The sequence below is a fragment of the Balaenoptera ricei genome, chromosome 5 (assembly GCF_028023285.1).
Source record: "Balaenoptera ricei isolate mBalRic1 chromosome 5, mBalRic1.hap2, whole genome shotgun sequence".
Lineage (NCBI taxonomy): Eukaryota > Metazoa > Chordata > Mammalia > Artiodactyla > Balaenopteridae > Balaenoptera > Balaenoptera ricei.
This window is the reverse complement of record NC_082643.1, coordinates 15,343,956-15,358,837: the sequence shown is the minus strand read 5'-3', so window position 1 is coordinate 15,358,837 and position 14,882 is coordinate 15,343,956. Positions and strand designations below refer to the sequence as shown.

The 14,882-nt window shown below is 45.0% G+C and overlaps 1 protein-coding gene across 1 annotated transcript in view; it reads left to right on the top strand.

Annotated features, from left to right (window-relative positions):
* Positions 1-14,882, top strand: part of UNC5C (unc-5 netrin receptor C) — a 397,961-nt gene that overhangs the window by 370,378 nt on the left and 12,701 nt on the right. The window contains exon 13 of the mRNA XM_059922449.1: positions 2,941-3,174. Within this exon, the coding sequence (XP_059778432.1) occupies positions 2,941-3,174 (234 nt within the window). The remainder of the gene's footprint in view (positions 1-2,940; positions 3,175-14,882) is intronic.

Genomic DNA, 14,882 nt, shown 5'->3' with positions numbered 1-14,882 from the left:
AGCTCGAACCCATGTCCCCTGCATTGGCAGGCGGATTCTTAACCACTGCGCCACCAGGGAAGCCCCTCAGTATTTTTCTTTTAGGAAAACTATTTTAGGAAAAAAAAGTATGCATGAAGACTCAAACCCCTAATATTTTAGGAAAAAGTAGTAGTAGAGGTAGAAGCATAGCAGGGCGTACCTGGGGTTACCTGGAGTGTCCTCTCTGTAGGGATGTGCTCTCCTCTTGGCCACATGAAGGTGAAGGGTCACTCATTGCCAGAGGTCCTGGATTGAAGTCTAGGGCTATACATTATGTTAAGAGTGGACTTTACCAGATCTAACTTCAATTCCACTTAAGTTTAAATGATTTATCTCAAAAACATCCCAAAGTCTTTATCTCAAGGGATCCTAAATTGTTTGCACAACTCTCTGTCTATTACCCTAATACGCTACTTCTGGATTTGAGTAATAACAACAATAGCAACAATAATAAGAGGAAAAGAAAAAAAAGATATGAAGAGTAGAAGAGGGAAGTCCTTATGAAAACACTCTTCTATTTGTCACAGGAACATGGAGCATCTTTATTCTCCACCATTTCTTCTAGGAGATTTTTTTGTAACATGCCATCAGGAAATGACACTCGAGCCTTGCCCTTGCCCTGCTGGAGAAAGCAGCTTCTCTCCAGGTGTCCTTTTGGGGCTGGAGTAAACGTGGAGGTGCTGAGCTCCTTTTTCTCCTTTCCAGTTCAGTTTAAGCTTTATCTTTGGGTACAGGTCTAGCTGAAGAAATGGTTTCATGGATGCTATTAAAACACAGTCCTTACTTTAGCTTGGATGTTGTTGCATGGCCTAACTAATAAACAGCTACCTGAGGTGGCTCCTTTCATACCTTTGTCCAGCCCCAGGGACTCAATTTATGATGAAACATTTGTTCATGTTTTTGACAAATAACCATTTGTTCACCATGATCCAGGCCCAGTGAGATACGGTATGAAGCAAAGAAGCTATGGTTGCTGCCTCTGTGGACATTAAGCAGCCTAATGCAGAGGCTGAATCATGCCCACACATGGGTTTTATTTCTCCCAAATGAAATTTTCTTTTAAATTTGAATTAGTTAAAAGTTGGAAGATTTCACATAATAATCTGAACTTCCAACTTCTCTTGAAAAATTAAGGGCTGTGTCCTCACTGGGCCTGCATTCCTGCCGTGCCTGGTACTTTTTCTGTAAGCATCTTTGCCATAGACATCTTTACCACAAGCATTTTTGCCACATAACTAATTGGCCTTAAGGCAATTTTGCTGTAAAAGATAAAATAACTGGTGGACAGTTTGGTTTCAACTGGTTGACAGCTGGGTTTCATCTCTCCACTGACACGGTACTACCATTTTTATATTACATAAATCGGAAAGAGGCCAAGGGCCAGAAAGGCACAGAGTCGAGCCCACATGTCCCATAGACCTTTGGAACATCTGTCAAGGGATATGTACCAAGAACAAACAACAGTGTAGAGGCTTTCACAGCATAATACAAAGCTCAGTTATAAATATGCATCCTAGAATGTGGAAACTGATACCTCTCTTAATGAAGAAGAAATTTTAGCAAAAAAGAAAAGTGGAATGCCAAATGAGGAGCTGAATCAACAAGCAAAAATATGTATAATACTACAAATGAAAGACTATGAAGACAAGTGCTTAGGTACAACCCACAAAATAAAATCATTTATTTGCACAGTACTGCCATGAATCTACACACATTTTAAATGTTTTAAAATATTTTGTTATTTCATAATAAAGTCTTTTTACTTTTGTTATTCATTTTTCATGTTTTATTATTTTGTTAATGTCCCTCTTTTATTTATTGCTGTTTCATCTTTTACAGCAAAATTGCTTTGCAGCCAATCAGTTATGCGGCAAAAATGCCTACGGCAAAGATGCTTACAGTTAAAGTACTGAGAGCCCGTCCCTGCGTGGCCGCAATGGCTGAACCAAGCGGAGACTGAGCTCTTCAGACAGGCTGTGCTCTGCTTCACCGCAGTCTCCACCACTCCTTATTATCTTCTGCCCTACCTGCTTCACACATTCCTATTACCTTTCTGCCCTGGGAGGCATGTGGAATTGTGACCTTTGTTTTATGGATTTTGTGCTTGGTCTTTCAGATGATTTCTTCTGTGGCCTGAGTCATTTGGTTAAATCAAAACCTAGTTAAGTTAGTAACTATTTTTATAAAACTCATCAGTTTCACTTATTTTTATTTCTTGCTGAATGTTAACAATCTAAAACATGAGACTGCTTAAAGGCTTACATGAGAAATAAACAGAAAAGTAATGTGTCAAATGCATAGAGTTTGCCATACTGTGCTTTTAGCAAAGTCCAAGAGCCCAGATTATGAGGAGAAGCAGTGTATTGCTTTGGAAAGTAATTGATGGGTGAGTTTGGAAGCACTTAGTAGAATGGTATTGCATAATTCTTTAATTTCCCTAATTCTTTTTTAAAAAATTATTTTCAAACCCCTAGATTTTCAGGGGAAAAAACTACTACGCTAAAAGGACATTGAAATAAGATAGTACTTTCGGATGAAATTAGCAATTTAGAGATGAAAGCAAATGATCAGAAACAGAGAATCAACTCAAATATGCTGAAGTTAAAAGGATAACTTATACATTTCTTTTGGAATTTTACGTAGATTCCAGGAATGTAGATTCTTAGAAGATCAAAAGAGACTAAATCAAGATCTTCTAAATAAAGCATGTTATCAGCATAAAGGCAAGGGAAGTAAGGGAGAGAATGATTAAGAATGGAAATATTGATAGAAGTACAATAAAGGCAGAGAAAGAAAAAAAAGAGCAGGAAAAGGAAGAATCAGAACTCGGGAGAAGTCGTCCTGCTCTGTGCGCCCCTGTTGGCCACCGTCCCGGCAGCCAGGAGGCTCAGTCGTCGTCCCTTCCTTCTCGTCCCACAGGATGTGGTGGTGGTCGGAGAGGAAAACTTCACCACCCCCTGCTACATTCAGCTGGACGCAGAGGCCTGCCACCTCCTCTCCGAGAACCTTGGCACCTACGCCCTGGTTGGGCAGTCCACCACCAAAGCAGCCGCAAAGCGCCTGAAGCTGGCCGTCTTCGGGCCACTCTGCTGCTCCTCTCTGGAGTACAGCCTCCACGTCTACTGTCTGGATGACACTCGGGACGCCCTGAAGGTAAGTGACTCCAGCCTGACCCGCCCACCTCACACCTGGAGACGACATGCGTTCCCAGGTGCGTGAACACAAGTGTCTGGCCCCAAAAGATGGCAGTTACAGAAACACATTAGACGTTTCTTGAGGCCATGCTGATAAATAAGCTGTTTCCATTATGCTGATTCCTCCCGAGGGCTACTTCTGTTTACCCTCCTTGATTTCTTTTAATGAAAAATTTAGAAGTGGAAGAATTTGGCAATGAGACCCGTGGATCGTAAATAACCTGCTTCCATGTTTATCTCAACTGTGTTCTTCCTATAAAAGGAACTGGCATAATTGCTCAGACTCTGTGTTCCTCTTGTGTGCAACTTCATTATCTGCTTTCCCATTCTTTTTATGAGGACCGTGAGGAAGGAGGGTTAGCATTTGACAACAGGCTGCTGCTTTACAGAATAAATAGGCTTAATTCTTGGTGCTATTATTGCCATTCATTTTCTCCCATTTGAAGCTTTAAAGGATGTAGTAAGTGCCTCTGAAGAAGTTATGATCTGGAAAGAGGAATAAAAGAAGTATGCAAAGGATTATGAAGCAAGTCAGAGTGTGATACATGCCACAGATGAATGCAGAGTTCTGTGGGAATTCAGGAGAAGGAGGCATCATATTATTTGGGAAAATCTGAAAAGGAGCTAACATTTGAGATTGACCTTAAAGGAAGGCAGGGTTTGACCAACAATAATGGGGGAAAAAAATACAGGATTTCTGGCTGAAGGGAACAGCATGAAGAAGCACAGAGGGAACAGTAAATACAGATTCTACGCGGCATGTTATTTCCAGAAAGCCTAGAATGATTGATAGGAATTTTTTTGGGATGGACCTTGACAGCCAGAGAGAGGAGTGGAGATTCAGTTTCTTGAGTTAATGGAGAACCACTAGAGAGGTATAACTAGAAGATATAGACGTGACTGGAAATACATGTTAGAAATACTAGTCTGCTGTCAGTGAAAAGATAGAATCGAGTCAAGAAAAGCATGGTAGAGCTGGAGTGGAGACAGAGGAGTTAGAGGAAGGGAATAGGTATGAAAGGCCCTATTAAGTAACTCTTGCGGGCCCTGGTGACTAACCCTGAATGCGTGGAGCAGAAGATCAGGTCTGCCTCTAAGTAACAGTAGCAAAGTCGGGGCACGTAGCTCCGGACTGTGGATATGGTGACTTTGCCTTTGGAATAGTGAATTAGAGGTATGGATTAGACATCAGGACAAAGGTGCCCCATGGACAGTTAGAAATGTAGGGGTGGCTCTTTGAACAGAGAGCAGTTCCTGAGACAGAGACTCAGGAACCAACTATATAATATTGATATTTGTCCTCCACGGTGATTGAGGAGAATATCAAGGGAGAGTAGAGGGAGAAAATAATAATAAAGCTAATAAACATCACCGAGAATTTCTTATGTGCCGGGCAAGATTCTAAGTATCTTTTATTTTTATTGTTTTTTAATTTTTTTTTTTTGTTTAATTTATTTTATTTATGGCTGTGTTGGGTCTTCGTTTCTGTGCGAGGGCTTTCTCTAGCTGCGGCGAGCGGGGGCCACTCTTCATCGCGGTGCGCGGGCCTCTCACTATCGCGGCCTCTCTTGTTGTGGAACACAGGCCCCAGACACGCAGGCTCAGTAATTGTGGCTCACGGCCCCAGTTGCTCCGCGGCATGTGGGATCTTCCCAGACCAGGGCTCGAACCCGTGTCCCCTGCATTGGCAGGCAGATTCTCAACCACTGCGCCACCAGGGAAGCCCTAAGTATCTTTTCTTAAGTCATTGAATCTTTACAACAACCTGTAGGACACCATTATCCCTATTTTACAGATGTTGCAAGGCACAGAAAGGTTAAGTAAGTTGCCCTAGGCCACACAGCTGCTGAGCGGAGAAAGCAGGCGTCATACCCGGGCCGCTGGCTGCAGTCTGGACTCTGCTCCTACAGTGGGCTGCTCAGAGAGCCACACCCTCGAGCACAGGGACCAGAGGAGCCCTGCCATTGCAAGGGAGGAGGGGGGCAGCCAGCAAAAGAGCTACAGAAAGAGGAGGACCCAGAGGAGGAAGGGGAGAAGTAGGAGAAAGATGCATCTAGGAAGCCAAGAGAAGAATTTTTTTTTTTTTTTCTGAAATTCAGGGTATTTCCTTCTGGAGTTTCCATCCAGAGAATAGTTCTAGGTCATGAAAACTGAGTGTTGTAGGTTGTGTCCATGGAGGAGATGAGACATATTCAGTCCCTGGGTATATTTTTGATGGTTGCGCCTGTAGGAGTTTCTGATGTTAAATCAATGATGCGAACACACAGCGCTAGTGTAAAGCTTAAGGTTATTTCTTTTGTATTCCTTGCAAATGCGATACTTTTAAGGCACTGTCTGGATAGAAATCATCGTAGGCTTAAATCCTTCTTAGCAAAAACTGTATTTGTAGGCGAGCCGTGGGGTCTGATTAAGGCAAGTCTTTTTAATAATTCAAAGAAAAGTCATTGCAAAAAGCATCTGTAGAAGATCTACATCATATTTGAAATATCTGATACACATTTTATATTCACACAAATAGTTCTCATACTCAGTCACTCTTGACCTTTCTTCTCAACAGACATACAATCCATGCCAAAAAAGTAATATTTCATAAAATAATTTTGATTATGTTAATTAGTGAAAAGAGATGCAAATGGTCAACACTGAGAAAGACTGACCAACAGGTTTAAGAGGTAAAAACAACCCAAGAGCAGCTTATATCACGGTCAGTGCTTTCCAAATAGACGGATATAAATTCTCAGCATCTGGTGATCCAGCACTTAGCCTGAAAGAGACATGATTAATGGATAAGGCTTTCCTGCACTTCATGATCATTTAATAATGCAGAAATACCAAAATCCTAGTTACAGGTAAACCAACATACCGAAGAGACAGCTCAGTCCAGCCGAAACTGCCTCATGCCCACGCTTGAATTGGAACTTTGGGGCCGATGAACTCAGAAAGGCCCTTCATTACCTACATCCTGCCTCCTTGGCACCTTGCCTGCTAATGTTCCCGCCAGCCTCTCTCCCATCGCCCTGCTTCTCTAATTTACCCATAAATACTGTCTTTTGCGTCTCTTCTCCAAATACCTCCTCCTTCAGGCCCACCCCACTCCTCGCTTATGCGCGTCCTAAATCCTAAATAATAATTCTCTATCCAGCGCACACAGGAGTCAGTTGGGAAGCTTTAAAAAGAGACTTGTTTGAGGGTCCCAACCCAAAGGCTCTGATCTGATGGGTGTAGGTATTGGGTTTGGTTTTTTGTTTGTTTGAGCACTGCCTGGGTTATTCTACTGTGCAACCGAGGTTAAGATCTATTATACTAAACAATTTCAGGGGTCTTTCTGGAACTTTAATCCTACTTAGGACAAACCTTCCTATACCCTCACATCCTTTTCTCACCCATTCCTTCACCTGCTCACACTAACTGCAGCTGGATCCCCCAACTAACATGCATCCCTTATAGTCCCTGCAGTGAGGACACACCCCTAACCAACCACAAGGCCAAGAGGAAAAGTTCCAGTACTTCTCATATCCCTGACCACTCCTGGGGCATCGCTCTACTTCTGGGCTGGCTTTTTGGTTTGTTTTTCTTTATCCTGTTACTCTGTGATCCATTACCCACTTCAGTTCCTCAGCACGGAGTCCCCCTGAGCACAAATCTCCACCCTAGCAGTACCTGCCTCGTGGTCTTTCTTGCCCCTCCTTTTATTCCCCTCATCCTCTCAAATTCAGAGTCACCTCTTATTCACAGTTCCTTTGCCCAAATGTATTCTAGTAACCTTCGCATCATTCTACATTATCTACCCACTAGTGTAGATGCACTACATCCTCAATAGGAACTGCACCAAGATCTCCACCAGCCAAGGTCTCTACCTGTGAAAGCATCTGACCTTCCATCTCTCTCCCACAAGGTGCACGTAAGCTGCTCTTTGTTTTTAAGGAAGACGTCCGTCAACCGTCCCTGATCCCCTGGTCCACAAACCTTCATCTGCTCTTACCCATATCTACAGGGAATTCACTTCCACTCAGAAATCTCTTGCCATCTAAAGCTGCTGCAGGTTTTTCTAATTTCCATAGCTACATATGACCTCCACTGAACAAGCCCTCTACTTCTACTTCCAGCCTGTTGAGCTTCTCTAAAAAAATCATAAATTCCTGATTGAGTCCATTATACTCTCAAGACATCTGCCCTAAGCTGTGGCTCTCCTGCTTCTCCACAGTCCTTTTATGTATTTCTCCTTGACTCATGAGATTTCACACAGCACTTCTTGCGAGCCTCTCCCACTCTCCCCAGATCCCTGATAGTACCGCAGCCCCTTCATGTGTTGCAATGATCTAACACCTATGGTACCACTCAAGGGACACTCCCTCAGCTGCTGTCCTTTACCTTTCAAACCTTTTATTTCAGCCTCTTCTCACCTAGTCTGAGGTCTGATGAAAAGGAGCTCTACTCCCTTGTTTGGGCTTTAATCCAACTCCTCCACCACCTCTGTCTCCAGCTAGCAAGTGACGCCTGAAAGTGGGCCTCCCCAGACTTGATGTTTTCTTAGAGTTACTGCTGCGGACTGGGGATTCTTTCTGAATTGCAGAAACCCTCACAGAAGGTTGGACAAGGGCAGAGAGGGAAGCTCAGTGCAGCACTCATTCTCGGGGGTCAGAACTACACAGTCTGGAGAGCTGTTAGAAGAAAGACTGGCCCAGTGTCTGGATCTGAACATACTGATAATACTAATTCCCACTTATTATCATATTGTCCATGTGGATGGGGAAAAAAAGAAAAGATACCACATCAGTCAGTCTCAGCAACCCTGATGCGTTCTTTCATCTTCCCACCCACCTCTTTTGAGTTTGGTAGCTTTTGTAACAATTTCCCTTGAGTTTTGTTAAACCTGGAAGCAAAAATGGTCACCTGAAACTTAAAAGCTGTATTTAGCAACGTGGAAGCATTAGTGCTGAATTAGAATGCTGGCAGTGACTGCTGGAGTAAAAGTCAAGGCTGCCAGGAGACAGTGGGATTCTTTTACATACCTTTCAGGTGTTGTTTGTTTGTTTGTTTTGTTTGTTTCCTTCCGTGCATGTGCTAGAAGGACCAGTGAGAGCAGTGTGTGAGTTGAGTTCGTGTAAAGAGATAAAGGTGCAATGAATTGTGAGAATACCTTAGAATCAGTTCTATTCTCAAATAAAGAGGTCACATCTATTGAAAAGATTGAGTTGGGTATGTCACAGCTTTTCTCGTTACCTCCTCTTCAGGTGATTAAAGTAGTATTGGTTTTTTCCTTTCGCTGTTTGCAAAGACTTAAATCCTAATATAAATAGACCAGAAATTAATAGAGAGCAAGGTTATATTTGGGGTAAGTTTAAAAACACTTCAGGGAGAAATATACATCAGCATTGATATAAGTAATTTCTGTCCCACTATCTTAGGGGTACAATTATAAGATTCTCCTTTCCTAATAAAGGGTTTTATACTAAACTCTGAACCTAAAAGAGGAGTTATTTGCATAAAATATGAGCAGTCTCACATATCATAACATTCAGTGTTGTTAATTGAATTTCCGACAAATGTATATGTGATACAAACCAAATGACGTGTACCAGCTTTCTTTATGTAGTCATTTGGCATGGAAGAGAGTCGTCTTTGGATTACTTCAGTTTTCACATACCCTAATCTAGGCTGTAACATAGTAACTCTGTGAAAAATCATATTATGAGAAAAGATAAGAGAAAAATGAAAGAGACACTGAAAATGAAAATAGGAATCCTAGTTGAGAAGTGCATGATACTCAGTTTCTTGGGCCACAGTCGTAGATAGTCATAGGTAGCCCATTACAAGTTTTATTTCATCCTGAAACCTGGTGCTTCCTCACCCGTGTCCTTCTGATGTCTCCTCCATGGCCAGCTGTGACCCTGCTGAACCAAGAACACCTCACGCCTGCCTCTTCTGGGCCAACAAAGGCTGGCCCTCCATTGGATTGGCCCCATTAACCATATCTTTTCTTTCACTTTCCTCAAACCACCTCAAAACAAGCATAACCTATGTTTCATATTTTCAGGACCCTGGTCTCTGGAATTATATTAACATATTCATACATGTAACACATGCCTTAGATAGCAACAACAACAAATGTGTTAAAGGTGACAAGTGTGTTTTCCCTGCTCAGTGTATGGAAGGAAGTGTGGTGTCAAAGGAAAGCTTGAGTCAAGCTGGCTGACTTGATTGCTTCTGCCCCTCATCAGCTCTGTGGCCCTGGTCATTGAACTTGACCTCTTAGGGACTTCATTTGGTCTGAATCATGGACCCTTGAAAGATTCAAAGAGAGTAAAGTTATTAAACTTCCTGGCATAAAATAGTCACTAGATAATGTTAATTGTGCCTAGGTGGGCATTTAGATTATAATGGCATTTTGAAGATAATGGCTCAGTGAAGATATTAACTCTAATTGTGATCTAATTGTGGGGTGAGTGTCAGGTTCTGTAGCAGGCTGGTTGGTCAGCTATTTAGGGACAGGGTTATTTTTGGTGCCTCTAAATTTACTCCATCTTTATCATCTTCTCATGAGACTTGGCTCTGGCCCCATCATATATTTTCGAAATGACCTGCAGTGCTGAATTTATGTTTTGAGAGAGAGGGAGGAAAGAGAGAAGAGGAAATAGAAGTTTTGGTAGATGAAATAATGAGTCCCCAAAGATACCTGCACACAAATGTTACCTCACATGGCAAAGGAGACTTCACAAACATGAGAGTATAGACCTTGAGATGGAGAGATTATCCTGGACGGTCAGAATGGGTCTGATCTAATTACTTTGTGCTTAACAATGGGGAACCTTTCCCAGCTATGGTCAAAGGGGAATATGACCATGGAAGAAGGATCAGAGATGTGCCATCGCTGGCTCTGAAGAGGGAAGAAGGGGACCATACGCCAAGGAATGTCAGCAACTCTGGAAGACGGAAAAGACAAAAAAGCAAATTCTTCCCTAGAGCCTCCAGAAAGGAAGGCAGCCTTACTACCACTTGATTTTAGCCCAGTGGGAGGACCCGCGTCAGACTTTTGGCCCACAGAACTGTCAGGAAACAAATGTGTGTTATTTAAGTCACTAAGCTTACGGTAATTTCTTACTGCAGAAACAGGAAACTAATATAGAAGTTAAAAAATAAATGTTCAAGGGTGAAAAGGAATACAAGAGTGACTCCAGAAGTTCTAGAACAATCTAAAAAGTCTTATTGCTAATACACAGATGTGTGAGACCATCTTTTCCTTAGAAGTAAGCCCAGAGGTGGACAAGCCACACGGCCACTTCCCTGGGCGCTGCCCTTCGGCATTTTGCTTTAAAGGTGTCACAAACCGACCTGACTGGGCAGCTGGAAGTGGCAGCTCAGACCGAACATCCGTGGTGCCAGCAGCTGTGGGAGCAGCACGCAGAGCCCTAGAAGTGAGGTGACTTGACGGGAAACGTTTGCACGTGGTCACCCGAGCCCAACCTTGTTATCATTAGGGACGAAGTACGGCAGACAAACTCCGGGGGAGAGCGGAGCACCCCCGCACGGGCCCGGAAAGAGAAAGCGTGGCGAGGCTGGGCGCCTGTGACGACGACCCAAGCAGGTGGGAGAGGCCGGCTGACAGTCAGGTGTTCCCGCAGCTGGCCGTGCAGCCGACGCCAGAAAGGAAGGCGGCCCCAGGGAGCTGAGCTTGGTGTCGCTGGGAGCTGGCAGGGAGCGGGAGAGAGGGGTGGCCCTGCCTCTTTGGCCTCTGCTTTGGAAGAGGACGGCCCACGGCTGTGATAGCGACAGCAGAGATAAGATAGCCTCTGGCAAAGAGAGACATTCCTCATCCCCAGATGACGAGGGCAGGTTCCAACACAGGTTTAAAGAGTGAACAGGAGCAAAGCAGCTTCCATAAAATCTGATGGGAGATGTGATTTTTTTTTTTAAAACAGGCAGCACAGTCCTTGAGGGTTGGTCTATGGAGGTCTGACATGTGTGGCACGCTGAACGTCTGCCGGTGTGTTCTTTGTGCCTGGAGAGCCCTGAGTCCGTATGGCAGAAGCTTGGCGAAGGTGGGCGCGAGTCTCCAAGCGCACGACTCGGCCTTCCGTGCTTGGTCCAGGGCCCGCCCTGCGCGAGCTGGAGTGAGGGTTCCTCTCCCTGGAGCCGCACGGCCAAACCAAACCGAACACCCCTGGCGTGCACGGCTGGCTGCTGCTGCATTCGCTGCCCTTTGTGATCTTGCCCCGTGGGAATCCTAGCGGCGTCCCCACGAGAGCTGCGTCCACCTGCCCGGGCTCCAGGCGCTGCCCCCGGGCTCCAGGTGCTGCCCCCAGGCTCCAGGCGCTGCCCCCAGGCTCCCTGACAGCGGTGCATGCAGCCGATCCAGGGCTCTGGGCTTCGGTCCAGAGCAAAGAATGCGGGGACCGGTCCCGTCCAGACAGCACCGAGAAAGGAGCGAGAGAAAACGGAGCAAAGCCCTGGCTCCACCTCCCCCACCCTTCTCTTCCAGAAGAGATCTTAACGTGTCATACGGGATTTAAGTTGCATTATTTGTGTCTTCCTTTCTGTAGCCGGTAAGAGTCGTTGGAGGGAAGACAAGAGAGACAGAGAGGGAGAAGCTAAAGGCTGGAGAACCCACAAATTGGATTGTATCCCTGAGAAACCAGATGTTTAAAAGAAGTGCCTTCAAGGGAGAAGGCGCAGCTGGGAGCCGTGGTGCGAGAGGAGGCGCGTCCTGGAGCAGGCGAGGGGGTCCGAGCGCAGGGCGAGGGGGACGGAGGACGAGGGTGAGCACGGAGCGCAGGGGCAAAGCCAGGGCCCGGCGCCTCACGCAGGTCCTGGGGCGCAGTCAGCGCTTTGCACCCAGACGGAGGCTCGCCACGTTCCTGAACGTGTGCTTCAGGCGTCTCAGCGTAGGCACCCCTGCCACCGGGGGGCACTCGTGTGCGCCGCCTGTGAGGCTGACACCTGCCCGGCTGGGAAGGGCCCGGAGGAGGAGGAGGAGGAGGAGGAGGAGGGACACGGGCGGCAGCGGAGGCACGCGTGGTCTAGCCCGGCAGTAACGCAGAGCGAAGAACTGGGGGCTTAGGAGGCCGGAGGGTGCCGTAATTACGCGCGCCGTAATGAGGGCAGATCCTGTCTTCGCAGCGCCCGGGAGGGCTGGGTACAGGCCGGAGATGCTCCCTTTGTACGCACAGTCCTTTAAAACAGCTTGGATTCATTGTGGCCCTGGAGTGGCCAGGGCTAATGGCTTGGCACGGAGAATGTCTTGGCTTCACTGGTTATTGTGAGTGCTCCTGGTTTTTCCCGTGGAGTCCCTCGTCCCTGCCTTTCGAACAGTGCCTCACAGGCTCCTTGAGTCCGTACAGCCCGTGCTCAGGGCCACCGGGGAGCCCGCGTCCTCCCAGCAGCGACCACGCCGGGCAGCGGCCGCCGCACGGGGTCGCGCAGATCCCGGCGGGCTCCGGCCCTGCCGCACAGGTCTGCCCCCTGCGGCACGGGGTTCCCGGGCGTGTTCCCACGGAAGCACGGGCTGGAGACATTTCTGTGGATAACTGACCCCTGCAAGCGTCTTTCAGGGTCACGCTGGAGGGGTGGAGATACAACTGACAAAGGCAGGCAGAAAGGGACCCCTCCTGTAGAAGCAGAGCCCGAACAAGGCACCGAGGCAGGGGCGCTTCCGGGCGGGCGGACAGCCTTTGCAGAGGAAGGCGACATTTATATTTCCGAGAACAAAGAGCCTAGATGATCCTAATTCCTGTTACGGCATTTCTTTCCAAGGTCACGGTAGTTTTCTTAAGTCTTCCTAACTCTTTTGACCTTAAATATATTTTGTTCCTGTCCTCTCGTAAGGTGTGTGAAATATCCCAACCTTTGGGACCCGGAAGCAGCTGTCTTAGAGCTGAGCACACCGTGTTGGGGTTACGTGTTTATGTGTCGGTCTCCCCACAGCTGAGGTTTGTGAGTGTGGTTTGAGGCTGGGACGGAGGCTGACTTGTCTTTGCGTCCCAGAACCTGACGTGGTTCCTGGCAGGCGTGTTGAATGAATGCTCCCAGGAAGATGAGGGAGAGGAAAGCATGTAACTCTAAAGCTATATTTTTATTGATTCACACATCTGTTATTTTTATGTTCTCTGTATCATGTGTAATAACCAAAATGATTTCATGCAGAAGGAATTCAGAGAATCAAGCTTTTTAAAATGTTACATTAATTTTAAGTGGGATCAGCTATAAAATATCGGAAATTATGATACTTAAACCATAACAGTATGGAACAAAACCCTGAGTAGCCTATCAAGTGGGCTTGCCTCTTCTGTTTTCTGATGTAAAATTTATATAAATTTTATTTAAAATTTTATAAATTTATGAATTTTATAAATTTATAAAAAATTTTATAATTGTATTTTATTAAAAATTTTATAAATTTTATAAACATAAAAATTTTTATAATTTTATAATTTTATTAAATTTATAAATTTTATAAATTTTATAAATTTATAAATTCTTATAAATTTATATGAATTTATAAAATTTATATATGGGATTTGCTGTATGTGGCAGGTCATCTCCCTCTTGTGTGGCTCTAGGTGATTTTAGTTTCCAAGGAGTTGTTTTATTTATTGATCGTAATATCTTTAATTCACACTTCAATGTTTTTAATTTGTACTTTGGTTATTGTCTTCTCCTTTATTTTGTTGTGTTCCCTTGAAGTTGAACATCCTGGGTCCGATGATACCAGTTGCTACTTTTCAGGAAAAAAAAGTTAAATTTAAGTGTGGTAAGGATTCTTCTTACTGAATCATTTACTCCTGGCTGATTTCTCCCAAAGTACTAGTGGAGGGACAGCTGCCCCAGCCAGCAGTCTCCAAAATGGACTTCACAACCCCCAGGCCAATGAGATTTGGGGGGTAAAAATAGACACTATTAAGGACTTCTGTGTCTATTCATTTTAGCGCATACTTTTAACCTTAGGTATATTATATAACATTAACATATTGATGTGTTAATATAGGTGTATAACTTATAAAGAAACAGAAGCAAAATGCAGGCTTGATTTTTTTTGACTGATGGCGTGTGCAGTCAAATACGTTTAGAGACTTTGCTCCAAGCATGGATGCGTCCTGGTGGGCAGTTCATCTCTCACCAGGGTTCCTGTCCAACTGAACAGGACAGAAAAGTCAGGTTCCTCCCAGCTGTGTGCAGCAGCTTTGTGTCACTCCTGGTTAGTGGAGAGATGGAGAAATTAAGAATATGGAGTGTGTGTGTTCTCCAGCACCATGTTCTTTAAAATGGCACTTTACTTGGTACCTTCTCTCAAAAAAAAAGGCTTGAGCCAACCCAGTCTCTTTCCTCACCGGGAGAACTCTTTACCATGACTTTTGAGGTCAATGCCGAAGAAGCCAAGGACTGAGCCTTATTCTTGGGCTGCCTCCTACGCAGACTTTGCACTCAAGATGTGGCACTGTATTAGATATCTTGACCTCAAGGTCATGGCCAATAGGCAGTTTAGGTTTTTTTCAGTGGTCATCCCTGCCAAGAAAACTGGTCATGTCCCCCATCTCCTCTGGCAATCTGTGTTGATGGTAGGAATGAGGTGTGGATTATACATTGTTGGGTACAGTCACCTCCCAGAATACAATGCGTCTTCTTTTAGACATCCCAGGGAGATAATTTGGACATAATGAAGATCTATAGTAA